General features: G+C 39.6%; 1 protein-coding gene across 1 annotated transcript in view; it reads left to right on the top strand.

Annotated features, from left to right (window-relative positions):
* The window catches only part of FRMD4B (FERM domain containing 4B), a 204190-nt gene extending 193136 nt beyond the window's left edge, over window positions 1-11054 (top strand). Inside the window, exons 21-23 of the mRNA XM_012655775.1 lie at window positions 664-1475; window positions 5127-5259; window positions 9056-11054. Coding sequence (XP_012511229.1) covers window positions 664-1475; window positions 5127-5259; window positions 9056-9176 — 1066 coding nt within the window. The 3' untranslated portion in view covers window positions 9177-11054. The remainder of the gene's footprint in view (window positions 1-663; window positions 1476-5126; window positions 5260-9055) is intronic.
* Window positions 11055-12017: the final 963 nt, after the last annotated feature.

The raw sequence follows: 12017 nt of genomic DNA, 5'->3' as shown, positions 1-12017 counted from the left end.
GATTTTTAGTACCTTAATTTTCCCAAGCACATATTACCATTCATTATTCAATGGTGAGGATAAACATAATAACAACAGCAACATTTTGAAGTGTTTACTGAGCGCTGTGCTAAATGTTTTATATGCACTGTATTATTTAGGCCTCGCAACAAGCCTGTTAGGAGGTAGATATTAGCTATTGGTCTTGTCTTCATTTTACAAAAGAAGAAGAGAGATTTGGAGAGGTTAAATATCCTGCCTGAGCTCACACAGCTGGGAAAAGGCAGTGCCATGACTCAACCCAGATACCTCTGACCTCCACCCTAGTCTAACGCATCCCAATATCCCGTGAGAAGAGAGGACCCTCCAAAGACATGTTAGAGTTTTTTTCAGGCTTTGAATGCAGGCTGTGCATCATCCGTTTATATCTCCCTTACCCTCGGGGAAGGATTGGCTTGCACAACTGATAGAACCTGGTTTTTTTCTCATTTGACTGTGGTAATGAAGTTATGTGTGAACCAGTGGCCTCTGTGAACAACTGGATTCTGTTGTGCAGTCAGCTTTGGAAACCTTCAGAGTCCGATTGCAGTTTAGGAGCTATTCAATCACTCAGTGTGGCGTTCTTTTCTCCCCTTTGGGGCCTCCTTTCCTTGGCTTTTACAAATTTGCCCTCTCCTCTTTCAGACCCGAATCTTCATCTCAGCACTGCCGCCAGCGGAGTGGAAGCCTCGAGTCCCAGTCGCACCTGCTCTCTGAGATGGACGGCGAAAAGCCATTTTTCTCTCTCTCCAAATCCCAAAGAAGCAGCAGCACCGAAATCCTCGACGACGGGTCTTCCTACACCAGCCAATCAAGCACAGAATATTACTGTGTGACACCAGTCACTGGCCCTTATTACACCACCCAGACTCTGGACACTCGTGCCAGGGGGCGGAGAAGGTCAAAGAAACAGAACGTTTCTGCTTCCAATTCAGGAAGCATGCCCAACCTAGCACAAAAGGATAGTTTGAGGAATGGCGTCTACACAAAGAGTCAGGAGCCACCTTCTTCCAGTTACTATATTGCTGGGTACACGCCATACGCAGAGTGTGACCTTTATTACAGTGGCGGCTATGTCTATGAGAATGACACTGAGGGACAGTATAGTGTCAATCCTTCCTACCGGTCCTCAGCCCACTATGGATATGACCGCCAAAGGGACTACAGCAGATCCTTTCATGAAGATGAGGTTGACCGGGTGCCCCATAACCCATATGCAACTCTCCGGCTGCCGAGGAAGGCTGCCTCGAAATCTGAGCACATCACCAAAAACATCCACAAGGCTTTAGTCGCTGAGCATCTGCGTGGCTGGTACCAGCGGGCCTCTGGGCAAAAGGATCAGGGACACAGCCCACAGACTAGCTTTGACTCGGACAGAGGATCACAGAGGTGCCTGGGGTTTGCCGGGCTGCAAGTACCCTGTTCTCCAAGCAGTCGCGCATCCTCCTACTCTTCAGGTAAGGACACTGTGGGAGCACGTGACACCTGGATTTCGTTTACATCATGCCCACTCCAAACCACTCCTCACAAGAATCATGAGACCAGTACGTAGGGTCGTGAGACTGGTAGCCGTTCAGTGGAACCCCACGATAAGAATTGCCAACTTAAAAACAGTTCTCACTGTTTTTCTCACTGCTCTCCAAAGGACACCGTACATGTGAGTCTAAGGAAGCAAACTATAGACTCACATCCAACAGACATTTATTGAACACATACTCTGTGTGCTACCTTGGGTTAGGGGCTTTCACATGCTTTATATTTTCTAGGTCTTGCATTGACAGTCCCATTTTTTTGTTTGTTTGTTTGAGACAGAGTCTCACTCTGTTGGCCCTGGGTAGAGTGCAGTGGTGTCATCGTAGCTCACTGCAGCCTCAAACTCCTGGGCTCAAGCCATCCTCTTGCTTCAGCCTCCCAAGTAGCTGGAACTACAGGTGTGTGCCACTCTGCTGGGCTAATTTTTCTATTTTTAGTAGACACAGGGGTTTTGCTCTTGCTCAGGCTGGTCTCGAACTCCTGAGCTCAAGCGATCCTCCCGCCTCAGCCTCCCAGAGTGCTAGGATTACTGTCAGGAGCCACTGCGCCCAGCAACAGTCACGTTTCTTACGTGCGTTCAGGTCATTGAGATTTGTTATTTTAAAAGACTGGAGTAAACCCTTCAGGTAAGCAGAAAACGTTACAGTTATACGTCCATCCCTGTTCACCACCAAGATTTGATCATCTAAAAACTGTTTTGAATGCTCAAGTGCCTGCCTAAGGCTTATAATAATTCTGATAGGAGCAGGCATTTATCGAGCACTGTTGCAAGGAATTTGCATATTTTAATTCAGTATTCACATATACTCCACTTTATGGTTGACTTAAGGGATTTTCCATGATAATTTTTTTTTTTATTTCAGCATATTATGGGGGTACAAATGTTTAGGTCACGTATGTTGCCCTTGCTCCCCCTGCCCCCCAAGTCCCAGTTTCAAATATGTCCATCCTTCGGGTGGTGCGCATTGCACTCTTTGTGTATGCAAATACCCGTCCCCTCCTCCCTCCTCCCCCGTGCCCAACATCCAATAGATGTTGTTATTATATGTGCATTTATGTGTTGATCAGTTAATACCAATTTGATGGTGAGTACATGTTTCCACAATAATTTTGATTAGAGGAGATATTTCCTTTAAATCCTTTATGTTGACTTTGGCCCCTAACTACACTAACATTTGTGGATGACTTCCTGCATACCCCCAGCTGTGCTAAGTACTTTAAGTAGAAAAACGGGGCATAGAGGAGGATCTGCTTATGGTGTCATTTATATAGCAAATGAGCAGATACATCCAAGATGCTGAGGACCCAGTGTTGAACTAGTTCCTGGCCACAATGAGCTCAGAGTCTGGTCACCAGCCAGAGGACTGTATGAAAATTAAGCAATTTTAAGACTCTAAGAAATGAATGAATTCTTGAACTGCCAGCAAACCTGAGGTCACGAGTCTCGCCTCCTCCCTTATAAGCATGACACCTTAGTGAGACATAGTGTGGGGATTACTGAGTCATTGTGTAATAGTCAGTGAAAACTGTACCATTAAAAGTTTCATGAGCTTGTTGACACAGGGCGTTTCTATGGAGATCTCTATTTGGGTTCAAGTTCTTTCCTATTTGTGCAGGACTTCGGACTTCCACTAGGGTTGTCACATCTATTACCACATCTAGCATATGAAAAGGCTCCTGTAATTTTTTGTGATTGATGGCTCTGACCTAGAGAACGCCCATCTTCCCCCTAAAGTTCGGGGTGTTGCATGAGAAACTTTTACAACCAAACCTGGGCAGAGCACTGCAAGGATAAAACCAAATAAGGAGGGCTGAGATGCATGTGGACAGTCATCAGGGCCCCAGGGCTGGAGTGGAGGGAGAAGCAGGTGTAACTCAGGAATCTCAGCATTCCTGGCTGTTGGCTGAATGTCAAGGACAAAGGTGAGAATTGAGTTATCACTTCCTGTTTCAGATACGGTGTGAGCTTTGCTGACACCAGCAGGCTTTGTCCCCACAGACCAAGAGGCATCACTTTTTTAAGGAATTGGAGGGGTGAAATCAGTGCTCCCAGAATTCCCTTGTGGAATTTTCCTGATTCCAATCTCCATTTTATAACTACAGAAATGTTTTACAACGGGCATGCATTATTCTCATGGATAGATAAATTTCTAATTATTTGCCAAAGTAGTCAGGGTTTTTGTAGACTCTTCCAGCCCCCTGAGGGCTCTCTTGGTGACTCAGTTTTAGTAGTAATGACAGCCGCCATTTGTTGGCAGCTTCCTGTGTGCCATGCAGCACTTTTCCCATTTCATGTGTGTAGTGGTTCTATATGGTGATTGCTATTGTTGTTTATTGTTGCTATCCTGATTTTGCAGCTGAGGCAACTCTGGCTTAGTTTAAGTGATCCTTCCCAAGCCCCTAAGTGAGCAAGTGGTGGCATGGGGATCTTATCCCAGCTCTGACATCTTAACCACTAAGCCTCGGAGCCTCCGACTTAGGGTCAGGAAACTTTCTTGGAGGCCCAAAGTGAGTGCGTTGCTGCTGTTAATCCAAACCTCATGGCATCCAGGGCCACAGGTGAACTCTGAAGTGTGTTTGTCCCACAGCGATCACAGGTACTTTGTGGGTGTGAGAGAGAAGAGGATTAGGTCGGGAGCCAGGAACAGGAAACGGAGAGCAGGAAGGATCCCTGAGCAGTGCTGGTTTGTTGTCCTGGACGACCAACATGGCGTTGTGGTTTCCTCGTGCATCCCGGGCATGGAGCAGGACTGGTTTTACAGAGAGGACGGTGAACGCCCAGTGATGAGGTGTTCATTGGCCTTTGCTCCCAAATTATACTCTGATCTTGTTCCAGTGCAGTCCCTCTGAAAAACTGAATCCCCTCTTCCTGAATTCTTTCCTGTGCTAGTTAACACCGCCACCCCCGCCGCCCTCCACACACACACCCCTTTTCTTAAGGCAAAAAACAGCCTTGATCTTGCTAGTGGCCAGTGTTGCCTTTGGCTGAGGGATAGTCAAGTCTCGACAAGTCACCTTACTGAATACTGTTCCTCCGAAGGCCACTGACAAACCCAGGCTCATCATCTTCCCTTTGCAGCTGAAGCCTTGTGTATTCAGACACCATAGCTTGAACAGGAAGATTCTCTCAACATATGAGAATTTTTTTTTCTTGCTTATCTTTTAGGTTGTTTTTCAAATTAGTTTTTAATTGACAAATTTGTCTTTTAATTAACAATATTCCCATTAATAACAACAACAGTAGTTCTTCATTGAGTGCTCACTCTGTATCAGGCATAGTGCTAAAGATTTTCATAATTGCCTTATTTAATCTGGTATTATACCTGTACAGAATATGTTATTATTCCCCACTCTGCGGATGAAGAAACTGAGGCTTATAAAGGATAAGCTATTTACCGTAGGTCACACAGCCAGTAATTCACCAAATTGACATAGGAACTCTGTTGAGTCCAAACTCTGGGTCTTCCTGTATATTCTGCACAACAGCTGATTACAATGAACTTCTGAGTGACCTAAACAATGTTCCCTGTGAATAGTTCCACTAATTTTATCTCTCTTTTCATTTTTATTTCTAGTGTCTTCTACAAACGCTTCTGGGAACTGGAGGACCCAGTTAACCATAGGGCTATCTGAGTACGAGACCCCAGTGCATTCTTCTTACACCAGCTGCTATGGAAATGTCTATAATCCTCTGCCCTCTCCCAGCAGGTGAGGAAGCAGTGCTCGAAAATTCTAGGAGCCTGGTCCTGTTCAAAAGAATTTAGGGATCCTACTTTACGAACATTGAATACTCTAACTCAGGAGTTGGTAAACTATAGCTGATAGGCCGAATGCAGCTGCCACCTGTTTTGGCAAATAAAGTTTTATTGGAAAACAGCCGTGCTCGTGGATGTACATGTCATCTATGGCTGTTTTTGCACTCTGAGGGCAGAGCTGAGCAGTTGTGACAGAGACCTTAAAGCCAACAAAGCCAAAAACATCTGGCCCTTTAAGAAAAAGTTTGCTGACTCCTAATAGCTCATTCAAATTCGACTCTGTTCTTAGAGTCTGCACATTAAATTCTAAGTCCGAAGGGGTTTTTTGTTGTTGCTGTTGTTGCTATTGTTGCAGTGCTTGAAACTATATAAGTCTTTTCTGGAACCTTGCAAGAAAAATGCTTCTACTCCCAAAAAGGCTGTTGTTCATAGCGAGGTTCCTCCTAGACAGTTGGTAGGCTGGATTTCAAACATTTGCTGCCTTTCTGTGTCTGACCCTCTGTTCACCAAGCAGCAGCAGACACAGCCAGCTGTCCTATTTGGAAAAATAGTTCTTTGTAAACATTAGAGGAAATATGCAAGAACAGTTTGTTAAAATGGACTTTTTTTAAATCACAAACTGAATTACATGTTTTTTCAATTCTTTTTATACACGTGAGGAGTTAAATTTGAAGAGGTCATTTCTGCCTATCAGCTTCTCACAAGATAAAATCTCCACCCATGGTGCCAGGAAGTAGATAGAGTACTTTCTTATTTTTTTTTTTAAGAAAATTTAATTTTCACTCCTTTAAGTCAGATTGCTTCAGACATAAAAGATTTATACAGACTGTAAGTTAGAAAGGTTTCTACGCTGCTGAATTTGAGAGGTTAGCAGTTTCTTTATTAAGGCATTCAGTGTCACAAGCAAATTCGACCCCAAAAGCCTTATTTTTCTTCTCCACATTCAGCAAGAGTTTTTCTTGGCTTGAAATATTAAGCCAATTGTCTCAGCTCAACAAAGGGTGTGCTCAAAATAGAATTTTATTGAAAATATACTTCAGAGGACATCAGATAGCTTGGACTTCTGTAAATAATGCCTGAAAATCAGGAGCAAGAACCAAAATGACAGGCCCCAAATTTGAGCTTAACCTTTTCAATTCAGTTCTCATCATTTTCTAACAATATACTTGCAAATATTCTTCATGTTTGTATGATTTTACTTTCCTTCTTGTTGACTCAGAAATGATATCAAACATTTCATGTGTAAGTTCTAATATCCTTAATACCACCTTCATTGGACTCCGGAAGTGTTAAACATTTTTTAGAGAAAATCTGTTTTTACCACATCTGCCCATTTATTATAGTTCAGGCAGCCCAAGATAGCCTGATAGAGGAGTCTGATGTCAGAAGGGGCATAATGCACAGGAAATTTGAAGCTATTTAAAGATCCCTATTGTGTGTTTATGTATGTGTACACATATATGAGCTCATGGTGGAAAATTTGGAAAATAATAAAGGGATAAATAAGTAGAAAGTAATTTAGCCATAATTCCACCATCCAGAGGTAGCAGCTATTGACATTTTGGCATTTTTTCTACATTTGTTTTTAACATGGTCATAATGATACTGTATATAAAATTCTACATCTTATGTTGTATATGAAATTTTACATCCCATTTTTTAAACTTAACATCATAACATAACCATGTTCCCATGTTTTTTAAAAACTCTTTAAACCTCATTTTATATGACCAATATAATACTCCACTCAAATGTAGTATACTTTAATAGCTCCTTGTTTTTTGAACAATTGAGTAGTTTTAGGTTTTCTTTCTTTTTTAATGTAAGTAATGCTACTGTTAACATCTTTGTGTAAAATGTTTGCGTGAATTTCAGATTATTTCCTTAGGATACATTCCAATAAGTAGAGTTAACGGATTAAATTTAAAAGTGATTTTTTTTTTTAAGCCAATTTACTCTCCTAGGTACAGGGATAATGGAAGTGCTTATTTCTACCCATTTGTTTATTTAGGATTTTTTTTGTTGTGATTCAGTCTGATCAATTTAACTTAACCTATTAACAAGGCAAGTATAACAACATTCATTCATAAAGGTTTATAAATTTGTTCCAAAATTGCATAAATTATTTTTATGAAAACATGATTTTTAAAATAAGATAGAAATTAGCTTTCAAGATAAAGATGAAAACTCAATTTTCTCTTAAGCTAAAGATTTGAAATGCTTAGCCATATATTTGGGTGGTTTTTTTTAAATAAAGTATATATTATTGACAGATTCTTTTTTCCAGAGTATTAAGGTCTTAAAATTTTTATAGAAAGATACAGATATTTACCAACATAAATTTTTTCCCCCATATGATTTGGTAGAATTGTCGTTGGCATAAACTTTCCAAAGTAGAAATGTTGAAGCTACCTAGTATATAACAGAGTCAAATTCTTGGCTCTACTGCTGCAAACTGTTTTCAGATAACGTTTTTCTTTCACTTCCTGTTTTCCATCCCATTTCCTCTTCCCTATCTAACTCTACCTATTACTAGGCAAAACCAAGGGCTTCTGTCCCCGAGAACGGTTGTGTCTCCAGAAATGAGATCAGTTTTAAATTCCCTTTTGCTAAGTGTAGCCAGCCGTAGTAAGTACAGTCCCTGAAATCTGTGTGTTGCTCCTTCCACAGCAGGAGTTTTGCTTGCTCGTACTGATGCGTGGAGTTATGAAATCTGATTTTATTTTAATGTTACGTGAAAACACTAAAAACCTTTATTTCCAAAGCTCTTCTTCTTCCAAAGCCTTTTTTTAATCACCTTTACTAAAAGACTTTGACATTTAAAATAAAAAAGAAATCTACTAACTATCTAACTTATTTTAACCTACTGTTATAATAATGTGATTTTGCTTATGGGAATGGTTTGAAGGATGCTTTCATTTGGATATACCATCCAAATATGCTTACAATTTTTAAATACAGTGTTGTTTCCTGGGTCATTCCCAATTTATACTTGACCCATAAACCCTAGTGGTGTAAAGTATGTCCCAAGGTGCCCCTGCTTCCTTCTAAATATATTCCTTTGTCCCTGAGGGAAGGCATTTAGTATATTTCCCTAATTTGAAGAACACTTAAAATGTGGCTGTCGAAATCTACTTTTTTAAAAGTTAAAAAAAATTTAAAAATAATAAGTTAATTCAGACCACGGATGCTAAAAATTTAAAAAAATAAAAGGTTAAAAATATGGCTCTCAAACAAATAGAAAATAGGCATGTGTTAAAGATTTATTTAACTTAATAATGGAACTAGCAGAATAGTAAAGCTGGTTCAAAGACAATTCAAGACATTGAAAGAAGGAATGTTAAAATAAGATTACTAAATTAGATACAAAACAAGTTAATGTCCTACAGGGCAATAATACTATAACCATAGTCTTTTCTACTAGACAGAAGTTATTTGTATTTCTTCCAGACAAAAACCTGTAAGTTAACATGTAACTTAACACAATCTGAGTCCTAATCAATGGTAAATATAAGTTAAAGTTATATCTCCCTAGAGAAATTAAATAATCCTTTTATGGGCCTGTTAGACAATGCTCCAGTATGACATTGAAAAGAGTGTGCCATCATCATTCTCCTTATCTCTAAGGTTTGGAAAATTTTTCTTAACAGTGCTTCCTACTAACTTCTTTAAGTGTAGTAGTCTTTAAACGTAGTGCCATAGGAATAAAAATGACCACAAGTAGTAACTTCTCTGGTTTTCTTTAATAGACAGTACTCAGACATCAGTCAACTGGACAGTGCAGATGGAAACCGATTGGAAGACAGCCTGGAGAGTAGTGAGCAGAGGCTCTATTGGCATGAAGATTCAAAGCCTGGAACATTAGTCTGAACTGCAGTTGGACCTATTGACCAAGCACCGCGTTCTCACACGAGTGTGCCTTGCAAAATGTATTCGTCTTCCCAGAAGGCTGTTGGCTTTGGAAACCTAAGGGCATCAAAGGTTGAAGAGAAGACTTACGTTGCCCTGGATGTGAATCATGCTCTAAGCCCTACAAAGCCCCTGAATGAGGACTTGCCTTTCAAACTCCAGGCACTAACCTAACAGCAAGGTCTGACCACACGTTGAACCACTGCCAAGAGGAGACTCGGTGTGAAGGCTTTATCAATAGCAAGCACTTTTGAAGGGAATAGAAGTTGTTGAAGGCAAACCTCAAAACCGTGAAAGTGCATTCAGGGTGTCCCAAAGGCAAGAAGGACAAGGGGAAATTTCAGAGCACAATTCAGAATGATGAGAGAAGGGAAACCAGAAGCTCCTGAGTCATTGCTCACCGTCACAAAGTTGGAATTTGTGAGCTGACAAAGAATAACGTGTGATTTCTACACAGACGTGGACAATTGAAATCGACAGTATTGGAAAATTACTTGAAGAGAAGTTGGATTTTTCATGAAGTTCTCAATGAGTGTAAATGTTTTTAGGATATTATAAAGAGTGATGTTTTTCATAAGCACCATAAAATGGGTTCGGGAAAGACTTATTGCTGTAGCATCCTGTAATATAACTTTATGGTAGCAGATTGGGGAAAATGAAGCAGCCCACTGAGTTATTGACGAACTCTGCTTGGAGAATTTTCTAAGGTACAATGTCCTTGAGCTCCTTTTTTCTTTCGCCATTAATTACACGATGAGCTATTGTTTAGGCTGGTAGCTCTCCTACTTGGCTGTCATTTAAAGTGGCAGACTTAATATGGAAAGTTTTTATGATCATGAGTTTGAAAAAGTATTTTAAGGTGTTACAGAAAGGACCCAAGGCAAAAACAACAACAACAAAAAAACAAAGCCACGTCGTTTTAGATGAATCACGTGCCTTAAAATGGTGAACGTTAGAAAATTAAACATATTACTGTCTGGATTCCACAAGTAGTTCTAAGTCACTAAGTGACCAAAAATAAAAAATTAGCATTAAAAAAAAAAATACTCCAAGCTGCGGTAGATTTAATTATGAGGCTAAAACTACCTCATACTTTTCTTGGAAGAACTAATTAGTTATGGTTTATTGTAGGGTTTTGTTTGTTTATTTTTTTAGAACAAATGATTTCCATATTCCAGATTGGTCTTTTTTTGTCATCTGTATTCTGCTTCAATATTCCATAAAAGGTGCTCCTTTCCCCTTCTTTTATACAGGTTTCTTGTTCATATTGTGAATAGAGAAGTTTCTGAACAACTTTTTTTGAACATTTTCTATCTATATTCCAAAGCATGTAATATATACATAAAAATGATTTGTTAAACTGGTCCTTAGTCATTTGTATCATTAGAAATGGGGAAAAAAAATTTGGAAAGAGACAAGCAAAAAATAACTTATTCCTTTTTGCATATTTGTATAGCCTTCTAGAAACAGAAATACACTTTTGCATATTCTTTTACTGTTCTGACTTTTTTGAGACCTATTATTTTTTTACATAGGTCAATAAACAAAAAGTGTGCTACTGAAAATGTTTACGTATTCTTCCATTTATGTTCAGGGTCCATGTGAAAGCAGTTTGAAGTGCTCTCCTTCGAGTAATCATGTTGAGCAAGTTTTCAGATTTTTATAGTATTACCGTATCTTATTGATTCCAAGATGTACATTTTTTCATATTTACATCTGAAAACAGGGTTCGTCTTTTGATTGATGGCATGTCCTGGTTGAATTGGCAGTGTTTTTTTCCTTTCTTTATGATACATGAAAATAATGCTGTGTCTTACAATAAAGTTATCTTAGAATTGATAAAATACGGTAGTTTACTGCCTCACTAAGGATGACCGATGAGAATTTTTAGGTTCCCTAATCTTGGGAACGTTGTTTATTTGTAACAAGTCATTTATCCTAGTTTCACAGACTGGCAAAGAGGTCTTTTACATTCAAGAAAGTATTTCATGTGACATTTTTTTATCCTGTATGATAGGGAGATGGGAGTGGGAAATGAAATGTAGGGAGATCTTAATATTAATATTTCCATACAGGTATCTTACGTAAAAATATCCTTTTCCCATTCAAGAAATGGTATCCTGGCTGGGCGCGGTGGCTCACGCCTGTAATCTTAGCTCTCTGGGAGGCCGAGGCAGGCGGATTGTTTGAGCTCAGGAGTTCGAAACCAGCCTGAGCAAGAGCGAGACCCCGTCTCTACTAAAATTAGAAAGAAATTAATTGGACAACTAAAAATATATAGAAAAAATTAGCCGGGCATGGTGGCGCATGCCTGTAGTCCCAGCTACTCGGGAGGCTGAGGCAGGAGGATTGCTTGAGCCCAGGAGTTTGAGGTTGCTGTGAGCTAGGATGACGCCACAGCACTCTAGCGCGGGCAACACAGTGAGATTCTGTCTCAAAACAAAGAAAAAAAAAAAATGGTATCCTCAGAATTGCAAATATGCCTTAAAAGGGCAAATAAAATTTGGTTCCCAAATAGGAAAAGACATACACACGGAAGCACAGTGAGCCTCTTGCCTGATTTCCCCCATCTCTTTTGAAAAATATCTCTCAGCCACATTGATTATTAAAAACCAAACAGTGACAAAGGCAAAGTATTCAACGTGCAAACTTCCTTTCTTATTGCAAAGTATCATATACTTATGGTAAAAATTTTAAATGCAAACACAAAATAAATACATAACATAAAAACATAAGCCTAACACTCCCAGATATAACAATGTTAATTTGTTACATATTAATTTGGACTTTTTCTATATCTAT

This window comes from Propithecus coquereli, unplaced genomic scaffold (genome assembly GCF_000956105.1).
Source record: "Propithecus coquereli isolate 6110/MARCELLA unplaced genomic scaffold, Pcoq_1.0 Scaffold486, whole genome shotgun sequence".
In the NCBI taxonomy this organism is placed as follows: Eukaryota; Metazoa; Chordata; class Mammalia; order Primates; family Indriidae; genus Propithecus; species Propithecus coquereli.
The sequence above is the reverse complement of the archived record's forward strand: the minus strand, read 5'-3'. Positions and strand labels throughout refer to the sequence as shown.